Source organism: Vanellus vanellus (assembly GCF_965231255.1).
Source record: "Vanellus vanellus genome assembly, chromosome: 1".
Classification (NCBI taxonomy): domain Eukaryota; kingdom Metazoa; phylum Chordata; class Aves; order Charadriiformes; family Charadriidae; genus Vanellus; species Vanellus vanellus.
Window position 1 is genome coordinate 57,382,298 of NC_138905.1, and position 14,210 is coordinate 57,396,507.

The 14,210-nt window shown below is 46.2% G+C and overlaps 1 protein-coding gene across 1 annotated transcript in view; it reads right to left on the minus strand.

The window, feature by feature from the left end:
* CACNA1I (calcium voltage-gated channel subunit alpha1 I) overlaps window positions 1–14,210 on the minus strand; it is a gene marked incomplete at both ends in the record, with an annotated part of 167,979 nt that overhangs the window by 29,156 nt on the left and 124,613 nt on the right. Inside the window, 6 exons of the mRNA XM_082498610.1 lie at window positions 1,172–1,374; window positions 3,315–3,405; window positions 3,788–3,943; window positions 4,436–4,553; window positions 5,245–5,430; window positions 6,054–6,205. Coding sequence (XP_082354736.1) covers window positions 1,172–1,374; window positions 3,315–3,405; window positions 3,788–3,943; window positions 4,436–4,553; window positions 5,245–5,430; window positions 6,054–6,205 — 906 coding nt within the window. The remainder of the gene's footprint in view (window positions 1–1,171; window positions 1,375–3,314; window positions 3,406–3,787; window positions 3,944–4,435; window positions 4,554–5,244; window positions 5,431–6,053; window positions 6,206–14,210) is intronic.

Here is a 14,210-nt window from a genome sequence, read left to right on the forward strand (position 1 = left end):
GGGCTCAGCAACTCTGGGCGCAAGAAAGGAGCATATGATCCTATTTCAGATCACAGACTTCTCCCTGGGCCCCTAAGGCAGGAGGTTGCCATTTTTCAGCCGTTGAGGAAGGTGCATGGTGGGAATTTAGCAGCAATCTCCGTAAATCTGACAATAAATTGATACTGAGTTAGCAATGGTGTTGGCTGTGATTACTTTATAGCACCATCTGTGTGCAAAGCACTTATGGGGAAGGTAAATGATAAAGCCAAAGGCCAGGTGCCTGATGTTGTTACTTACACCAGCATAGAGCAAGAATAAAGCTCTCCAAAAATCTGATTGGCAGCTTTTTACACTGCCCTGGGGTAAAGGATAACACAAGGTACAGGGTGATGGGTAATCTGACACACCATCTTTCAGTACAGTTTTAGTAAAAGGAAGAAATGAGAGTAACAGGCTTGTTGGTTATAGTCTAGTCCAACCACATCAGCAACTTATCATGTAGTATGTGGCTGCCAGCTCTCCCTGTTTAGAAATAACAGCGGCATGAACCTTTTGATCACTGATGCACCCCCCTCAAAGCTGTGTGTGTCAGTGGGTAGAAAGACCAGAAGCTGATGTTACAAGTTGGACAGCTTTGAGGTGCATTGGCTGGACAGCCAACAGTGCTTGCAGAAGTGCTAAGGGGCAGCAGAACATGCTATGGGGAGCTCCAAGTCAAGATTTCTCTCTTCATTGTCACAAAAGCTTCCAGAAAACCCTCTGTTATGGGACTTGGCAGATGTGGCATCAGCCAGATATTCCTACGCTCTTAACTAACTCAGGGCATCATTTTGTGTCCTGTGCTTTAGGAAAACAAGGAAAGGGCAAGAGGACAAAACATGTTTCACTCTAACAGGGAGACTCTGTCTCCTTGGTGTTCCCTCTCTCCCACCACAAGAATGTAAAAGAGCTGAATCTGACACTCAGTGGAATACAGATCAACAACCTGGAAATAGAAGTCAATAATGCAGAAATTTAAATAAATAGCATGAACTGACCTGGCTTCCTAAAGACAGGTAATGTGCTTGTGTTAGAAGCCTACAGCAGCAGTACAATCCTTCACAGCAATCCCCAGATGATGGCAGAAAGACAACAGAGTGCTTGAACTTCAACAGAAGGGTACAACACACATTTCTACTCACTCACTCACCAAGGACCGCTGGTCATAGGTCATTCTCCCCAGGGACATCACACTGCTTTTCCGGGAGCCAAGAGCAACACGGATCTGGTCAGGCTGCAGGGAGTGGCGTGAAGAGTTGGTGACCCCCCCAGCAGCCACTGGTGGGTTGGAAGAGGGCAAGGATGGGTCCAAGTGTCCATTAGGTGTCACGGGAATTGCACAGAGCTTGGGATCTGGATGGAAAGATGCAGAAAGAAGAAGATGGCCAAAAGAACGTGGGTTCCTCACTATCCAGTGACTGTTTCAATGTCTAAGCTGTTCAGCATGTTAGCAGCAGCTAACAGAATATTAGCTATTTAGCATCAATCAACATCAATTCTTTCTGATTTAGGGTGTTGTGGCAAAAGCAGTGCAAGCTGGGAAGACTTTGAAGTATTCTCCTCAGTCCCCAAAACTGACAGCACCTCTCCTTAGGGCCAGAAAGATGAGCAGAGAGCTGGTCAGGCAGACTCAGGCTGACAGGCAGAGCAAGAAGATGATCCCTGGCACCAAAGGGGAGGAGAGAGTGCTTCTGCATGCCAAGAACAGACACCTGCATCTTCGGGTCTGAACAAATACTGCCTATTTAAAGCAGTTAGGCTGAGATGCTGAGGAAGAGACTAAGATGTGGGGGGACCCACTGCCGTCATGTGTTGGGGTCACCTTTCAATTCTTGCAATCGTAGTCTTCATCCCAGTCTATCCTACTACACTGGGCCTCTTCAAATGACTGATCATTGACCTTGAAGATCCAGGACATCTTTGAAGGGTATGTTAGGTGCTGTGGACAACCATCAGCATTTGTCAGGATGGATAGAGAGGATAGGGTACTGGATTTTAATGCCTGAAAGGACTGGAACAATCATTCTTGTTTGAGCTATTACATAATGAGTGTCACATATCCTCATCTGCACGCAGACTCACAGCCATGATTGCCCCAACAGGCTACAGGCTCTTCCTCATCTGCCCTCCTAGGGGTCTGGCTGCCTACATTCAATGTAAGCTCTGATATGGTGCAGCCGCGTAACCCAGGATCACACTGCTGTGAAAACAGCTAAGCTGCAGGAAAGAGCCATGACAAGCCAATACTGGAGCCACTGCTCCTTGCTGTGGGAGCTGCGTTTAAGCTCAAACCTGTGCGGGTGGTCCTTGTCTGGGTTATGCTGTGACTGTGCCTGTGCCTGTCCTTACAGCTTGCTAATCCTCATCTTGTCTTGCTGACTGGACTTCTTGGCTTGACCTCAGACCTGCCTCACCACTGTGGACTTGCCTGGCAATCACTGAACCGTTAGCTGACCCTGGCGAGTGTCAGTGGACCTGCTCTGCCTACCTTGTGCAAGAATGGTGCCTTTGTTGGTGTGGTCCCTGACCTCCTGCCTAGCTGTCCCTCCCCCTCAGCTCCTGGCTTGCCATCCATTGTGGAGCAAGCTACCCTTGCTACTCCCTGCCTGCAAGTCCTGTCTGAAGTATAATACCTCTTGTAGAAAGACTTGCAGTCTTCAAGGAAAGACTTTGAGGGGTGGAGACCTTACCCGGCAGTTTGTAGGCAGACTGTTCCAACAGTTAATTATCTTTCCTTAAAAATATGTGGCTTTTTTTCAGGCTGAATTTGTCTGGCTTTGGCTTCCAACCTTTACAATCTCATTATGCTTTTTTCTGCTCAATTAAAGAGCCATCTACCATCAGAAATGTCTCCTTATGGTCGGCACTTACAGAGTGTGTGATCAAGTCGCTTCTCTGGTTTCTCTAAGCTTCATTAGCCTCTCGCTGTGAGGCAAGACTTCCAGATTTGTCAGAGTCCTTTTTAATGTGTTGGTATCCCCTATCCAAATGTGGGTCCCAGATTTGGACACAGTGTCCTGAAATGGTTGGTGCCCTTGAAGCTAAGCAGAGACAGTCTCACTTCTCACTCCTAGTTGCCGTTTTGTAGGTTGTTCAAGAACTGCTCCCCTTAGCTATCACGTTCCTCAGGATGCCAACACGGCTCTGTTTTTCTACAGATAACACAACAAACTAGCATAAAGTTCAAAATGAAAACCAGTAAGTTCTTGAGATGGGAGTGAATTTTCTGCAGAATCTGCTTTCAGATTTCTCACTAAACAGCAATGGGAGATAAGCAAATGAGGCTATTGTACCTGAGCCTTCCTGGACCTCTTGGAACTGATCTAACTCCTCCATGTTTGATGAACTCTGATCTTCATCTGAGTATGACCGGTTGGCATCACCCTGGAACATACAAATTTAGAAGTTGGGAACTCATAAACAGAAAAAAAAATAAAAATATTATTGTCTTTCATTGCTGGAAGAACTGTAAAATCCTCCTTGGCAGCCAGGCACCAGTGTGATCACTGGAAAGAGTCTTGTGTGACCCGGGATGACTGACGTACTGTGTTCTTGTTTTTGGAGGGGCAAAGGACTCACCCTAGCAGGGTAAGGTCTGTTGCACAGGAAGGAATTTGTGAACTCCCCTCCAGAGGGCTTGTCTCTTTCCTTGCAAGGATTAACACCGGCATCTTTTGACACCCTCAAAGTGCCTCAAAGGTCCTCTTTCAGGCACCTCTATTCCTCCTCTATTCCTCCTCCTGATGAGGCCTCAGTGGCAACTCACCTCAGCCTGGAACCCCTCCACGAGAATGGCCACCAGCAGATTGAAGAGCACGTAATTGCCAAATGTCATGAGAGCCACAAAGTAGAGGGATGCCCATGGTGAGGTGGAGGCCATGCCATTATAAAGCACAACATTCCAGTCCTCCTGGGTTAGGATCTGCAACCAGGAGCAGACAGCACATAAACATGAAGGAAGAACATGAAGGGGTTTCTCACAAAAGGACAGTGAAAGGATACACATCAGGACCACATCAGGCCACTTAACTTCCCCATAACCACACACCCACTGCTGACTGTCACTGTCCAGCTGTGGTAGTGCCCCAATAACAGTAGCTGAGCAAGAAGAAACAAGAACGACCATGAGGGCAGCCATGTGCTGAGGTGACTGTGTTAAACACGGGAGTTGCCACAACAGTAGCGACCTTTGCGAACTGTGTCCCAGGAAGGAAGGAGCACCCCTGTCTGAGAGATACACCATTCATTTGGTTACAACACGCAATTGTTCTTCCTCCAAAAGTCACATGCCGGAGCCTTTTGTGTGGCCTTTTGTGCTGTCAGGAGCGAGTGCAATGCTCTGCAATGAGAAAAAGCACCTCCTGATCCTCTTCACTTTGCCTTGGCCCACCCATAGAGAGTACAGTGGGCTCACCTGGAAGACAGTGACGATGGCCCACAGCAGGGAGTCAAAATTCTTCCGGTCAGGAACTGTATCTCCTGTGTCTGTCCTGAGGCTGAACTTGCAACCAAAGATATGCATTCCCAGGATACTGTTGGGACAACAAGTGGAGATGGTGTCAAATATAAATATCTCTGCCACCTCAATGAGCTTATCTGAGTCATTCTCTTTTCTTCACGACAATCTAATGTAACATCTCAGGAGCAAGGGGTAGAACAACACAGCCAGACCACTGGGACCTATCCGTGAAGAAGGAGCTGTGTATTGCACCCCTATAGCTCACCATAAACCTTGCTTTCCATCTGTACTGCCTCAGAGCTCGCACATCCTCTCCAACCTGTCCTTCAGATCTTCTCTCTCCATCTTTCTTGTTTGCTCTCATTTTTCTTCATCTCCCTATTACTGCAGCCATGGGATGCACTGACAAAGTTTCTTGATCACTTCCTGCCACCCTTCTGTCAGTCAGCCTCCAGACTGAGCTGTTTCTGCAGCCAGTGATGATTACCAAGAGACTTTACCCATCCTGTGATGGGACATTATGCTCAATGTGCGCATTTGGTGGCAGTATTTCTCCACCCCATCCAGGCCAAATCTTCAGCTGCTGAACCCAATTTAGGGCAGCAGTAACCTCAGCCCTTAGGAAGAAATGAATGTTTGTCAGTGCTGCCTGAGCCTAGAGCAATGGGCAAGACGAGTCATGCAATTATGCTCTGAAGTTGCTGTCCATGTGAGCCATGCAGTGCCTCTCCAAAACACTATGAGGCAACTAACTGCCTCCTCACCTGAATATAAAGATGAAGAGCATGAGAAGCATGCAGAAGGTGGCTACGTTGTCCATAGTCTTCATCAGCACCACAAGTTGGCGGCGCAATGCAGGCATGAAACGCACCAACTTTAGCACCCTCAGGAGACGGAAAGTCCTCAGCACAGACAGGCCCCCGTCTGACTGGCCAATGATCTCCCAGATGCTATCGCCCAGAGAGGCATAAAGAGTACCAGGCACAAAAAAAAGACAAGTGAACAAACGAGAGAGAGAATAACAATGCTAATCCAAATTTTCACCTCTGCATTGGCAGCAAGTATAAAGGGGTCAGAGACAAAATCTGTTTGAGTAAAATATAATTAGAAGTATACACTACAGCCTTATACTTATGTGTAGAAAGCTGAATTTCTCCCTTAAGAACATGAACACAGCACTGCATGTTGTAGGAATGAGGAAAGGACTGCAGCGTTAAATTCCAGCAAGATAAGTTCTTCTATCACACATAAAACCTTTGTAGCATCCTTAGTTTGTGCATTTTTAAAATATTTCACAGCTCATATTTGTTGTAGACTTACAAGGCAATTGAAATTGCTTCCATTCTACAGAGGAGAGGACTGAGGGCAGAAATGCTATGCAGCTTGCCCAGGGTTGCCAAGTGTTGGGAAAAGACATCTTGGTCTCCCAGTCCTTCACCTTGTGCATCAGCTCAGGTCCTCCTAGTATAGCTGCTAAATTATTTTTGAAAAGGCACACAGCACACGAAAACATGCAAGCTCTGTGGTACTCTTTTCTATGTGTATTTCAGTTGATCCCCAAGGCCTTTGTCACCTGATGATGACGATGATACTGTCAAAGATGTTGTAGGGGTTGCGGAGGTAATCGAAGAGCCCGAAAGCAGCAAGTTTCAGGATCATCTCCAGGGCAAACATGCTTGTAAAGACAACGTTGCTGATCTCCAAGATGTTGGTCAATTCCTCTGGCTGGAGAGAAGGCAAACTCAGAGTCAGAACTGAAAGAGCCCTGAAATTATGGGAAATAAAGTGCCACCATTCCCAGGGGACAGGCTTTTTAGAGAGCTGTGAAGCTCCCATGGGTGAGATTAGAGGGGAGCTGGATAGAGCCACTTGCACTCCCATTCCTTTATTCCTTTGCACATTTACTACTTTCATCAAAGATTATGTGCCTAACAATTTCTTTTACTAGAAGTGGTCAGGAGCCCCACAGCCATTCACATAGCCAAGGCTGACCAAGTGTCTCCCACGTCCCACTCCATACCCTGGTCCCTCGGCTAAAGGCTGCTTTACTTTGTGCAAAGAACTTAGGTATTTTTTTTGAAGGAGGGCAAAAGTGTCTGATCTGTGGTAAACCTCTTTCTTCAAGGATTTCTTCCTCTGAGGTTTCCACAGGTAGCTGGCACAATTTTCTGCTGAAATTCTGCAAACAGTTCCTGGTCTTCCTCTAAACCTCAATGCTCTTCTCTGCTGTGTTCCCCTCTATTTTTAACCTTCCCCATTTTTCTCTCCCCTGCTCCCTATCAAATCCTTGGTATGCATTAGTTTTCTGATCTTGCTCCAGCAGTCTTTTCTCGTGCCTCTATACTCAGAGTGGTCTCAATAATTACCTGAGCGGATATCAGACTGCATGAATAAGATAACAGCGAGGAGGGGCACACTGCTAACACCTACCTGTAAGGGACAGGAAGAGCAGGACAGGATGAGGAAAAGAGAAATATGGACAGCAAGAGGAGAAAAGCAGATGTACAAGGTGAAAACCTCCAGGGATAATACAAGATGACTGTGTTGAAAAAAAAAAAGAAAAGGAAAAAAGAAAAAAAGAAAAAAAAATGAAAAAAAAAAAGGCAATCTGACCCTGCCTCAGGCATTTTTTTCCTGTTGAATCTCTGACACATCTTTCGGCCCCTGAGATACAGCTTTCTCCAGCAGAGACCGATGTGTTTGTGCATATAAGAGAAAGTGTTTTAATGACTCCATCAGTGGAACAAGCCTGAGCAAATTAAATTACTCCTCCTTTTGTTTTCTGAATTAATGACTTTTTCTTCAGTGTGTGCAGCCTTGGAAACTTCTCTGACAAGGTCAGGAAAGGGTCTAGACCATTTCCTCAGGAATGATGAAACGTTGTTTCAGAGGATGCCAGAGGTTGCGTTGATGTCATTGATGAGGCATGCCAGGATCTTGCCATCCCCTGTGAAATGCAGGCATTCCCTGCACCAAATTCACGATGGACTCATCTGCTCAAAGCACCTCTCACCCAGGGACTAGGACTGCACCAGGCCAGACAGCAAGGGCTAAGGTCTCAACCAAGGTCGGACGCAACACATGTGCAAGCCGACATGTTGCCCCAAGGTTGGAGGGGCAACACATGTGCAAGCCTGCCCATGTTTGCACGCACTCACACACATTCACAGACCAGGGAGACTACCATGGCAATGGCAAGGTACAAAACGTTCTCAAAGTGAGAGAAAAACTTCCTCCCAGTTTAATGGGTTGCATCTTGGGCTGAGGCTAGACAACCTATGGCCTTCAAACCATATGAGGCTGGTAGAGCAATTCATCTGGCTGTAGCAGCAGCTGGTGGGGACCTGCTCCAGACGAAGGTGTTCCACCTTCCCAAGTGGAGAGACAAGACACGGCAGCTCCAAGGCACTTCTTCAGGGCTCCTCTGGCCCAAATTTCCATGTTTACCTTGGGGCAGATATGTCACACCTCAGACAAGGTTACGTATTTGATGTTTAAACTACTGTGCCACTGAGGCCCAGGTCCAAGCCTTCGAGGTAAGTCCGACCCAGGCTCTGTGGTAGCAGGCAGTACCGCTCTCACTGTTTGGATGCCTGTGCGAAAAGGTAGCTGAAGACTCCCCCTTCCTTCACACTAGTCTGAGCTACGCCTGGCCACCAGGCCACTCTTTTAAGCATCACAAAAAATGGAAGGGAACAAGAAATCTGTGAAAACCTGTTGTTTGGGACAAGAGATGACAGACACTCCTGGGTGCTGCGGAAACAAAAAAGTGGGTCCCTGCAGGTTGGAGCCAATATTTTTACTATGAACTCAGGATTAGCACGCATTAGGGAAGAGAGTCATAGCCTCTCCCTGAGGACTGCAAAATTGCTGTTTTTCTGAAGGGCAGCCTTTGTGTTGGCTGTGCCTGTTACTTATTCAGCTAGCGGAAGGGGAACTGAGGGAGGAATGCAGTTCTGGTTCTGACCTTCCCCCTATAGCTGGGTACTGCTTTAACCCTGCTCTGGGACCCCCATGCCCAGATCCTCCCAGGTGAGCAAATGGACTGGAAACTGCTCCTCACATCTGTGGCTTCCCATGCCCTTTGCTAATTTCTTGCACTCCTCATTGCAGATTTTTATTGAAACAGTCCATTTCTTTTTAAAATCAAAAAAGGGGAGACGGCTCAATTTCCATCCATAATTACATTTGAATAACAAAACCATGCTGAAAATGAGGGGGAGAGGAAGGGAAATAAGAGTGAAGAGAGAGAAAGAACGAGTAAGCGTGCATGGGAAGGGAGAGATGAAGATCACTTCACGGAGAGCCAGGCAGTAATGACACTTGTCGGGAACATGAGGTCCATATGCTAAACAGAGATGCCAATTTCAGCCTGAATCAAATGATTATGTCAGTGAGAATGAGCAATGTAAAAAAGCGACAGGCTATGATGGTGGATTATCCTCCTCTCTGCTGTCCACACGTTCTCTCTTATGCTGTCGTAGGGAGCAATTGATGTTTGAAAAGCCATGCTTGCATCTCACTTGTGGAAAAGGTCACCTGTTCCCTTGTCTCTCCTTCCCTCCCTGACATCTGTTTCTCTAGTCAAGCCTCCACCTGTTAATCTTTTTCTAATGGGCCATCAATCAGCTCCAGCAAAGCATCCTTCCTAGAGAGAGGGGCAGGAAAGACCAGGGAGCGAAAGGAAGGAGAGATGGGCAAAGAGAAAGGCAGCAAAAGAGGAATTAAAAAAACAAAGCTGAGAAAAAATAGTAAAATAAACTCACTGGCACCCACAAGAAGTAGAGAAGGAGAGATTTTTAAAAATGGGGTAGGAAAGATGTAAGGGCTGGGCAAGGAAGAGCAACACAAAAGGAATGAACTCAGGAAAAAGAGGAGGAAAAGAGCAGAGCCAGCTGGAGAGGCCCAAAGGCAGCAGGCTCACCAGCTAAAGGCAGATCCTGCGTGGCAGCTGTTTCTGGAGATACAGACAATTTGGCAGAGTGCAAAGAACCATCAGTTGGGAACCGGGGCTGTAGGGTGGGGGCCACCAGGGGATGTGTCCTGTGCAGGGATGCCCTCACACCTGGGGCAGTGTGGCCATGAATGACAGTGGAAGGGCTGGTGACTGGGACATGGTTGGTGCTGAGGACACTCTCTGGCCAAGGAAGTGTGAACTTGATGAAGGGGGGCAAGGAAACAGGGGAAAAGTGGTTCTCTCCTTTTCTTCCTACCAGCACACAGGATGCTCAACACAATGGGGGATCTCACAGCTGTGAGAGCTCCCCAGGCTCCCACAGACAGCACTCAGGCATTTATCGTCAGAACTGTTAGCAAGGCTTCCTCCTCCCAGGCCCCTCAGGTTTACCTAGAAACTGTAAACTGAAGTGTCCACAAGGAAAGGCCTGAACTCAAGGCTATTTTAGCCCAAGGAAAACCAGGGAACACCAAAAATCTCCCCACAAGAAAAGTCTGTTCATATTGCCAAGCCAGGGTAGATTCATTTACCCATCACGTCAAGAGCGAAACTTGAACAAAACTGTGGGAGCTGAGTATTGGGGTGAGGAGAGTGTCTCGAAGGGAAGAGCGCGCCAGTGTTTTAACCAAACTGGTTCACCTACTCTGAATATGGATCTCTTTCCAAGCCCATGAAACGACCTAATTCAGATCTTCATGGCACTAAGTCCTTCATCCCTACCAGTGTAGATCAAATACTGAGTGTGAAGTCTATGATTCAGTTCTACTTCAGGGCTCCTGCCCAGTGATCAGAAACTAGACACAGGGCAACAGAGAGCAGCTGCTCAGATTTTTCTCCCTGTTGGTTTCTTAGTCACTAGCATTAGAATTCTTATCTCAGACTGGACTGAAAACATAATTAGTCCATTATCTGACAGCCGCCAGAAACTCCCACGCTATAGGAAACCTTAAGAATATGCAGACCACCATGAAGCCTCTGCAGGAGGGGTTTCTCCTAACCAGGAGTAAATTGGCAAACCGTCTAGAAATTGAAGAATAATTGATGTGATCTATGCAGACCAACCCTACTCAACTGTACCTGCACATCGCTGTCTCTGAGAAAGAGACAGAAATATTCCCTGCAGAAGTCTCTCCAGCCTGTCCATTTTTACTCACCGTTTCAAAGTCACTTGACAATAATCAGAAGAGTCATAGAAATCAGCCATGGAACATACCAACTAGCTTTTACTTACTCTAATCACCACCCCACAACCAATGCAGGATTTCGTGGTGTTTTGTTATACCCTAGTTTTACAAGACTGAAATAATGTCGTTTCATCTACCACCCCAGGGAGACTGTTCCATCATTTACTAAATGTCAGTATGATGAGCTGGCTTGGACATTTGCTGAATGTTTCTGACAAGCAGCAAATAGTAAAAAGAGAAGCAATAACTGTAAAATATGAACTTGTGGATGCAATAAATGCTGGTATAAAGGGAAATCATGAAGGCTAATGGATTTGAAGGTGCCGATCCACAGGGCTGGTATAGTTAGGAAACAAGGGATCATCTCCTGATCCACGCAAGACAGATTTCATAAAGTATACCAAAGACTACCAAAAGCAGATACTGGAGAAGATAAACCAAGTTACTCAGCAATTGTCTCATTGGCTACTAATGGCAAAGAAGCTTGAGTCCAACAGGCTGTTCAAGAAATATGAGAGAAATGCAGCCTAGGACATTCAGCTGGGACCAGTCTTTCATCCTTATGCTGAATAAGGGAGAAAAGTGAGAAGCATCAGATCCTCTGTGAATATTAAAAAAAAGTAAGCCTCTTTAAAGGATCCTCTGGACAGCCACAAGCATCTAATATCTTTATTTTCTACACTGGATTTTAAAAATAGGCACTTCCAAGTAGAAGCAAATCTGAAGAACTGCAAAAACTATTTCAAGCAGGACAAAGCTGGAAATGACAGATTTCGGCTTGTGCAATGTCCCAGCAATATCTGAAGGCCTAATACTGAGGATATTACATGGTATAATGCACACTGATGGATTTGAATAAACTTATCTATTTACAAGTGAAAATTGTGATAACTTAAGGATTAAAAATGACTCATAGCTGTCCAGTTTGCCCCAAAATGAGTTCATCTTCCTCACAAGAAATGTATAAGGAGATGGCAAGCTGCCTTGGCCACACAAACAGGACAGGACAAGGGACTAGATGGATAAGATAAAGCCTAATTCCAAGGTGATTTGGGTCCGAGTACAGTGGTTTGAGTTGCTGAGGTTAGGTGTCCTGGCAGAAAAACATTGTGAATCTTAAACCCCTGAATTGTACCAACCAGATAATTTTAATTCGTGCTTTAATTTCTGTTGGTCAAGGCTCAGGAATCGAAGGCAGGACTTGCACATGAGCTCTGTCCCCCAGGCTCCTGTGTTTCTGAGCCTTAACCTTGTGCCTGGCTCCTGTAGTCTCTCTCACCCCTGAACCTGATGGTTGGTAGGTGCTTTGGTCAGCAGGCCAGCTCGCCTGGGCGAGTGAGCAAGCGGTCCGTGAGCAAGTGGAGCAGCAAGGACATGGCATGAGCTGCTCCCAGGACCACTGAAATCTGTGATACTTTCACATGTCCTCTTGCCCAGTCAGATATGTCCCCAGACAGTGGCTGGGGTTGTGACCTCCCATGCACCAGCAAATAAAAGCTCGAGAGGTCTCTATATGCATTAGCTCTGGGCCAGGAGAGATTCATACGATGAAGTAGCTGAAGTGACAGGATCATAGGATGGTGTCACCCTGCAAATCACAGATCTCTGTGGGCAGAAGGGTTTGGCTGGATATCATTCTGTGAAAATTTGTGTTTCTGGGAGGAAAAACAACAGGAAAAAGAGAAAGGAAGGAGAGAAAAGGAGGCGTTAAAGCACCAGTCTGAGATGTGCTGATAGTACGGCTTGAGAAAAACTGAAAGAGAACAAAGGGATGTGGCAAAGGCGTATCTGCTTTTTGAGTTAACTGCTGACTGGAAAAGACCTGGGATTCATGGTATGGTCTGAATATTATTCTTTTTTAATCTTATGCTGGGGAAACAGGATTCAGTATACCCATTTTAAATAAACAGACTGCACCACATTTTTCAGTTATGATCAATTCGGCTGACATCTCTTTCTAGTAGAAACAGCATGCAGGGTCATAAGCTTTTCCTAGCTACTTATGGATAAAAGGTGATAGCATAACTTTAAGGATGTGTCATTAATAACCTGCTACTAGAAACCCCAAGGCTGCAGGCAGCTCCCACTCTGCTGCGGGCTGTACAAACACAGCAGAGGCGGCCTAGAAGGGCTTAAATCTGCACACACAATAGCCAGAACATGAGAGTGAATTCTCTACCTCCAGCTCAAATATTCTTCTGCTAAACTCTTAATTCATGCTGTTTCCAATAAACCAAAATGAACAATGGCTCTCCCTGCTTGGTGCTCACATCTTTAAAACATCAGTGGGCAGTTTTCATATTGTCCTGGGCTTCAACCCTTAGTCATCTCTCTGCTACGTGATAAATACATTGCTCTTTTTTATCTATTTTCATGAGTCAACCCCTCCAGCCTCTTCTTCATTCTCCTCTCCTCTGAGCTCCTGCCAGTATTTTTCTGGGACTGAAGCATCCAGTGTGGTTTTGCATTCTGGGATCAAATTAAGGTTTCCCATCCTTGTGTCAGAAACTAGCTGGGCTTTGAAAAATGGTCTAATGCCTGGTACGTAGGTGGGATCCAGACATCTGGGGCTTCAAATATTGGCTCAGACATGGTGTTGCCTCAAACAAGGAATTTAAGATACTCTGGGTCTCAAGATGTCTCCATCCTGATACAGCACAGGACAAATTTGAGCACCTAGCTTGAACCAGAATCACTGCCTGTCTGCTGCCTGAGTCTCTGTTCAGGACTAGACTTCACCTTGGCTCCAAAGCTTCAATGCAGTTCAGCATCTCAGTAGTGGTCTGGGCAGACACATGGAGCGAATCATGATCACATTCAGACTGGAGGCACAGATCTGAGACACAGATGTACAGCATAGAATCATAGAATGGTTTGGGTTGGAAGGGGCCTTAAAGATCATCGAGTTCCAACCCCCCTGCCATGGGCAGGGACACCTCCCAGTAGACCAGGTTGCTCAAAGTCCCACCCAACTTGGCCTTGAACCTGTCCATGTTCCTTCAACACAAAGTGCAGCAGAGTTACCAGCCAGCAATGCAGATGCAAGATCATGGGCATGCTTTGCCTCTGAAGCTGGCTCTGCACATCACAAAGTAGACATAGACTCTGTTTCTCAGCTATAAAATGAGGACACACAACCCTTCTCCACCTCACAAGTCTGTCATTTGGATAAAGTGCACTGCTGAATCAGAGCTGCCTGCAAACTATTGGCGTGAAAGTCAAACCTGTGCCCACACCTGATTTCTATGTCTGACCTATCTATCACTTCTTGCTGTCAGGGCAAAGGAAAGGCTCAAGCCATCTGAGCCCCCAAAATGACTGGAAATGGGAGGTAGTGTCTTTACTAGCCTTCTTGCATAGATAGACTGTGCCCAGGCATCTCTTAATTAAGCTGGAAAGGCTAGCAAGCTGATGGATTTGAATTGAGATGCTGGTGAAGTGTCTGTGACATCCCCAGAGGGCACATTAAATTAACCAAATAGACTAAGGATTCAGTAAGCTAATGAAGAGAGAAATGAGAGAGAGAGATGGGGAAAGATGGAAGAGATGAGGGTGAAGGTGAGAGAAGCAGATGAAAAGAGAAGACAGG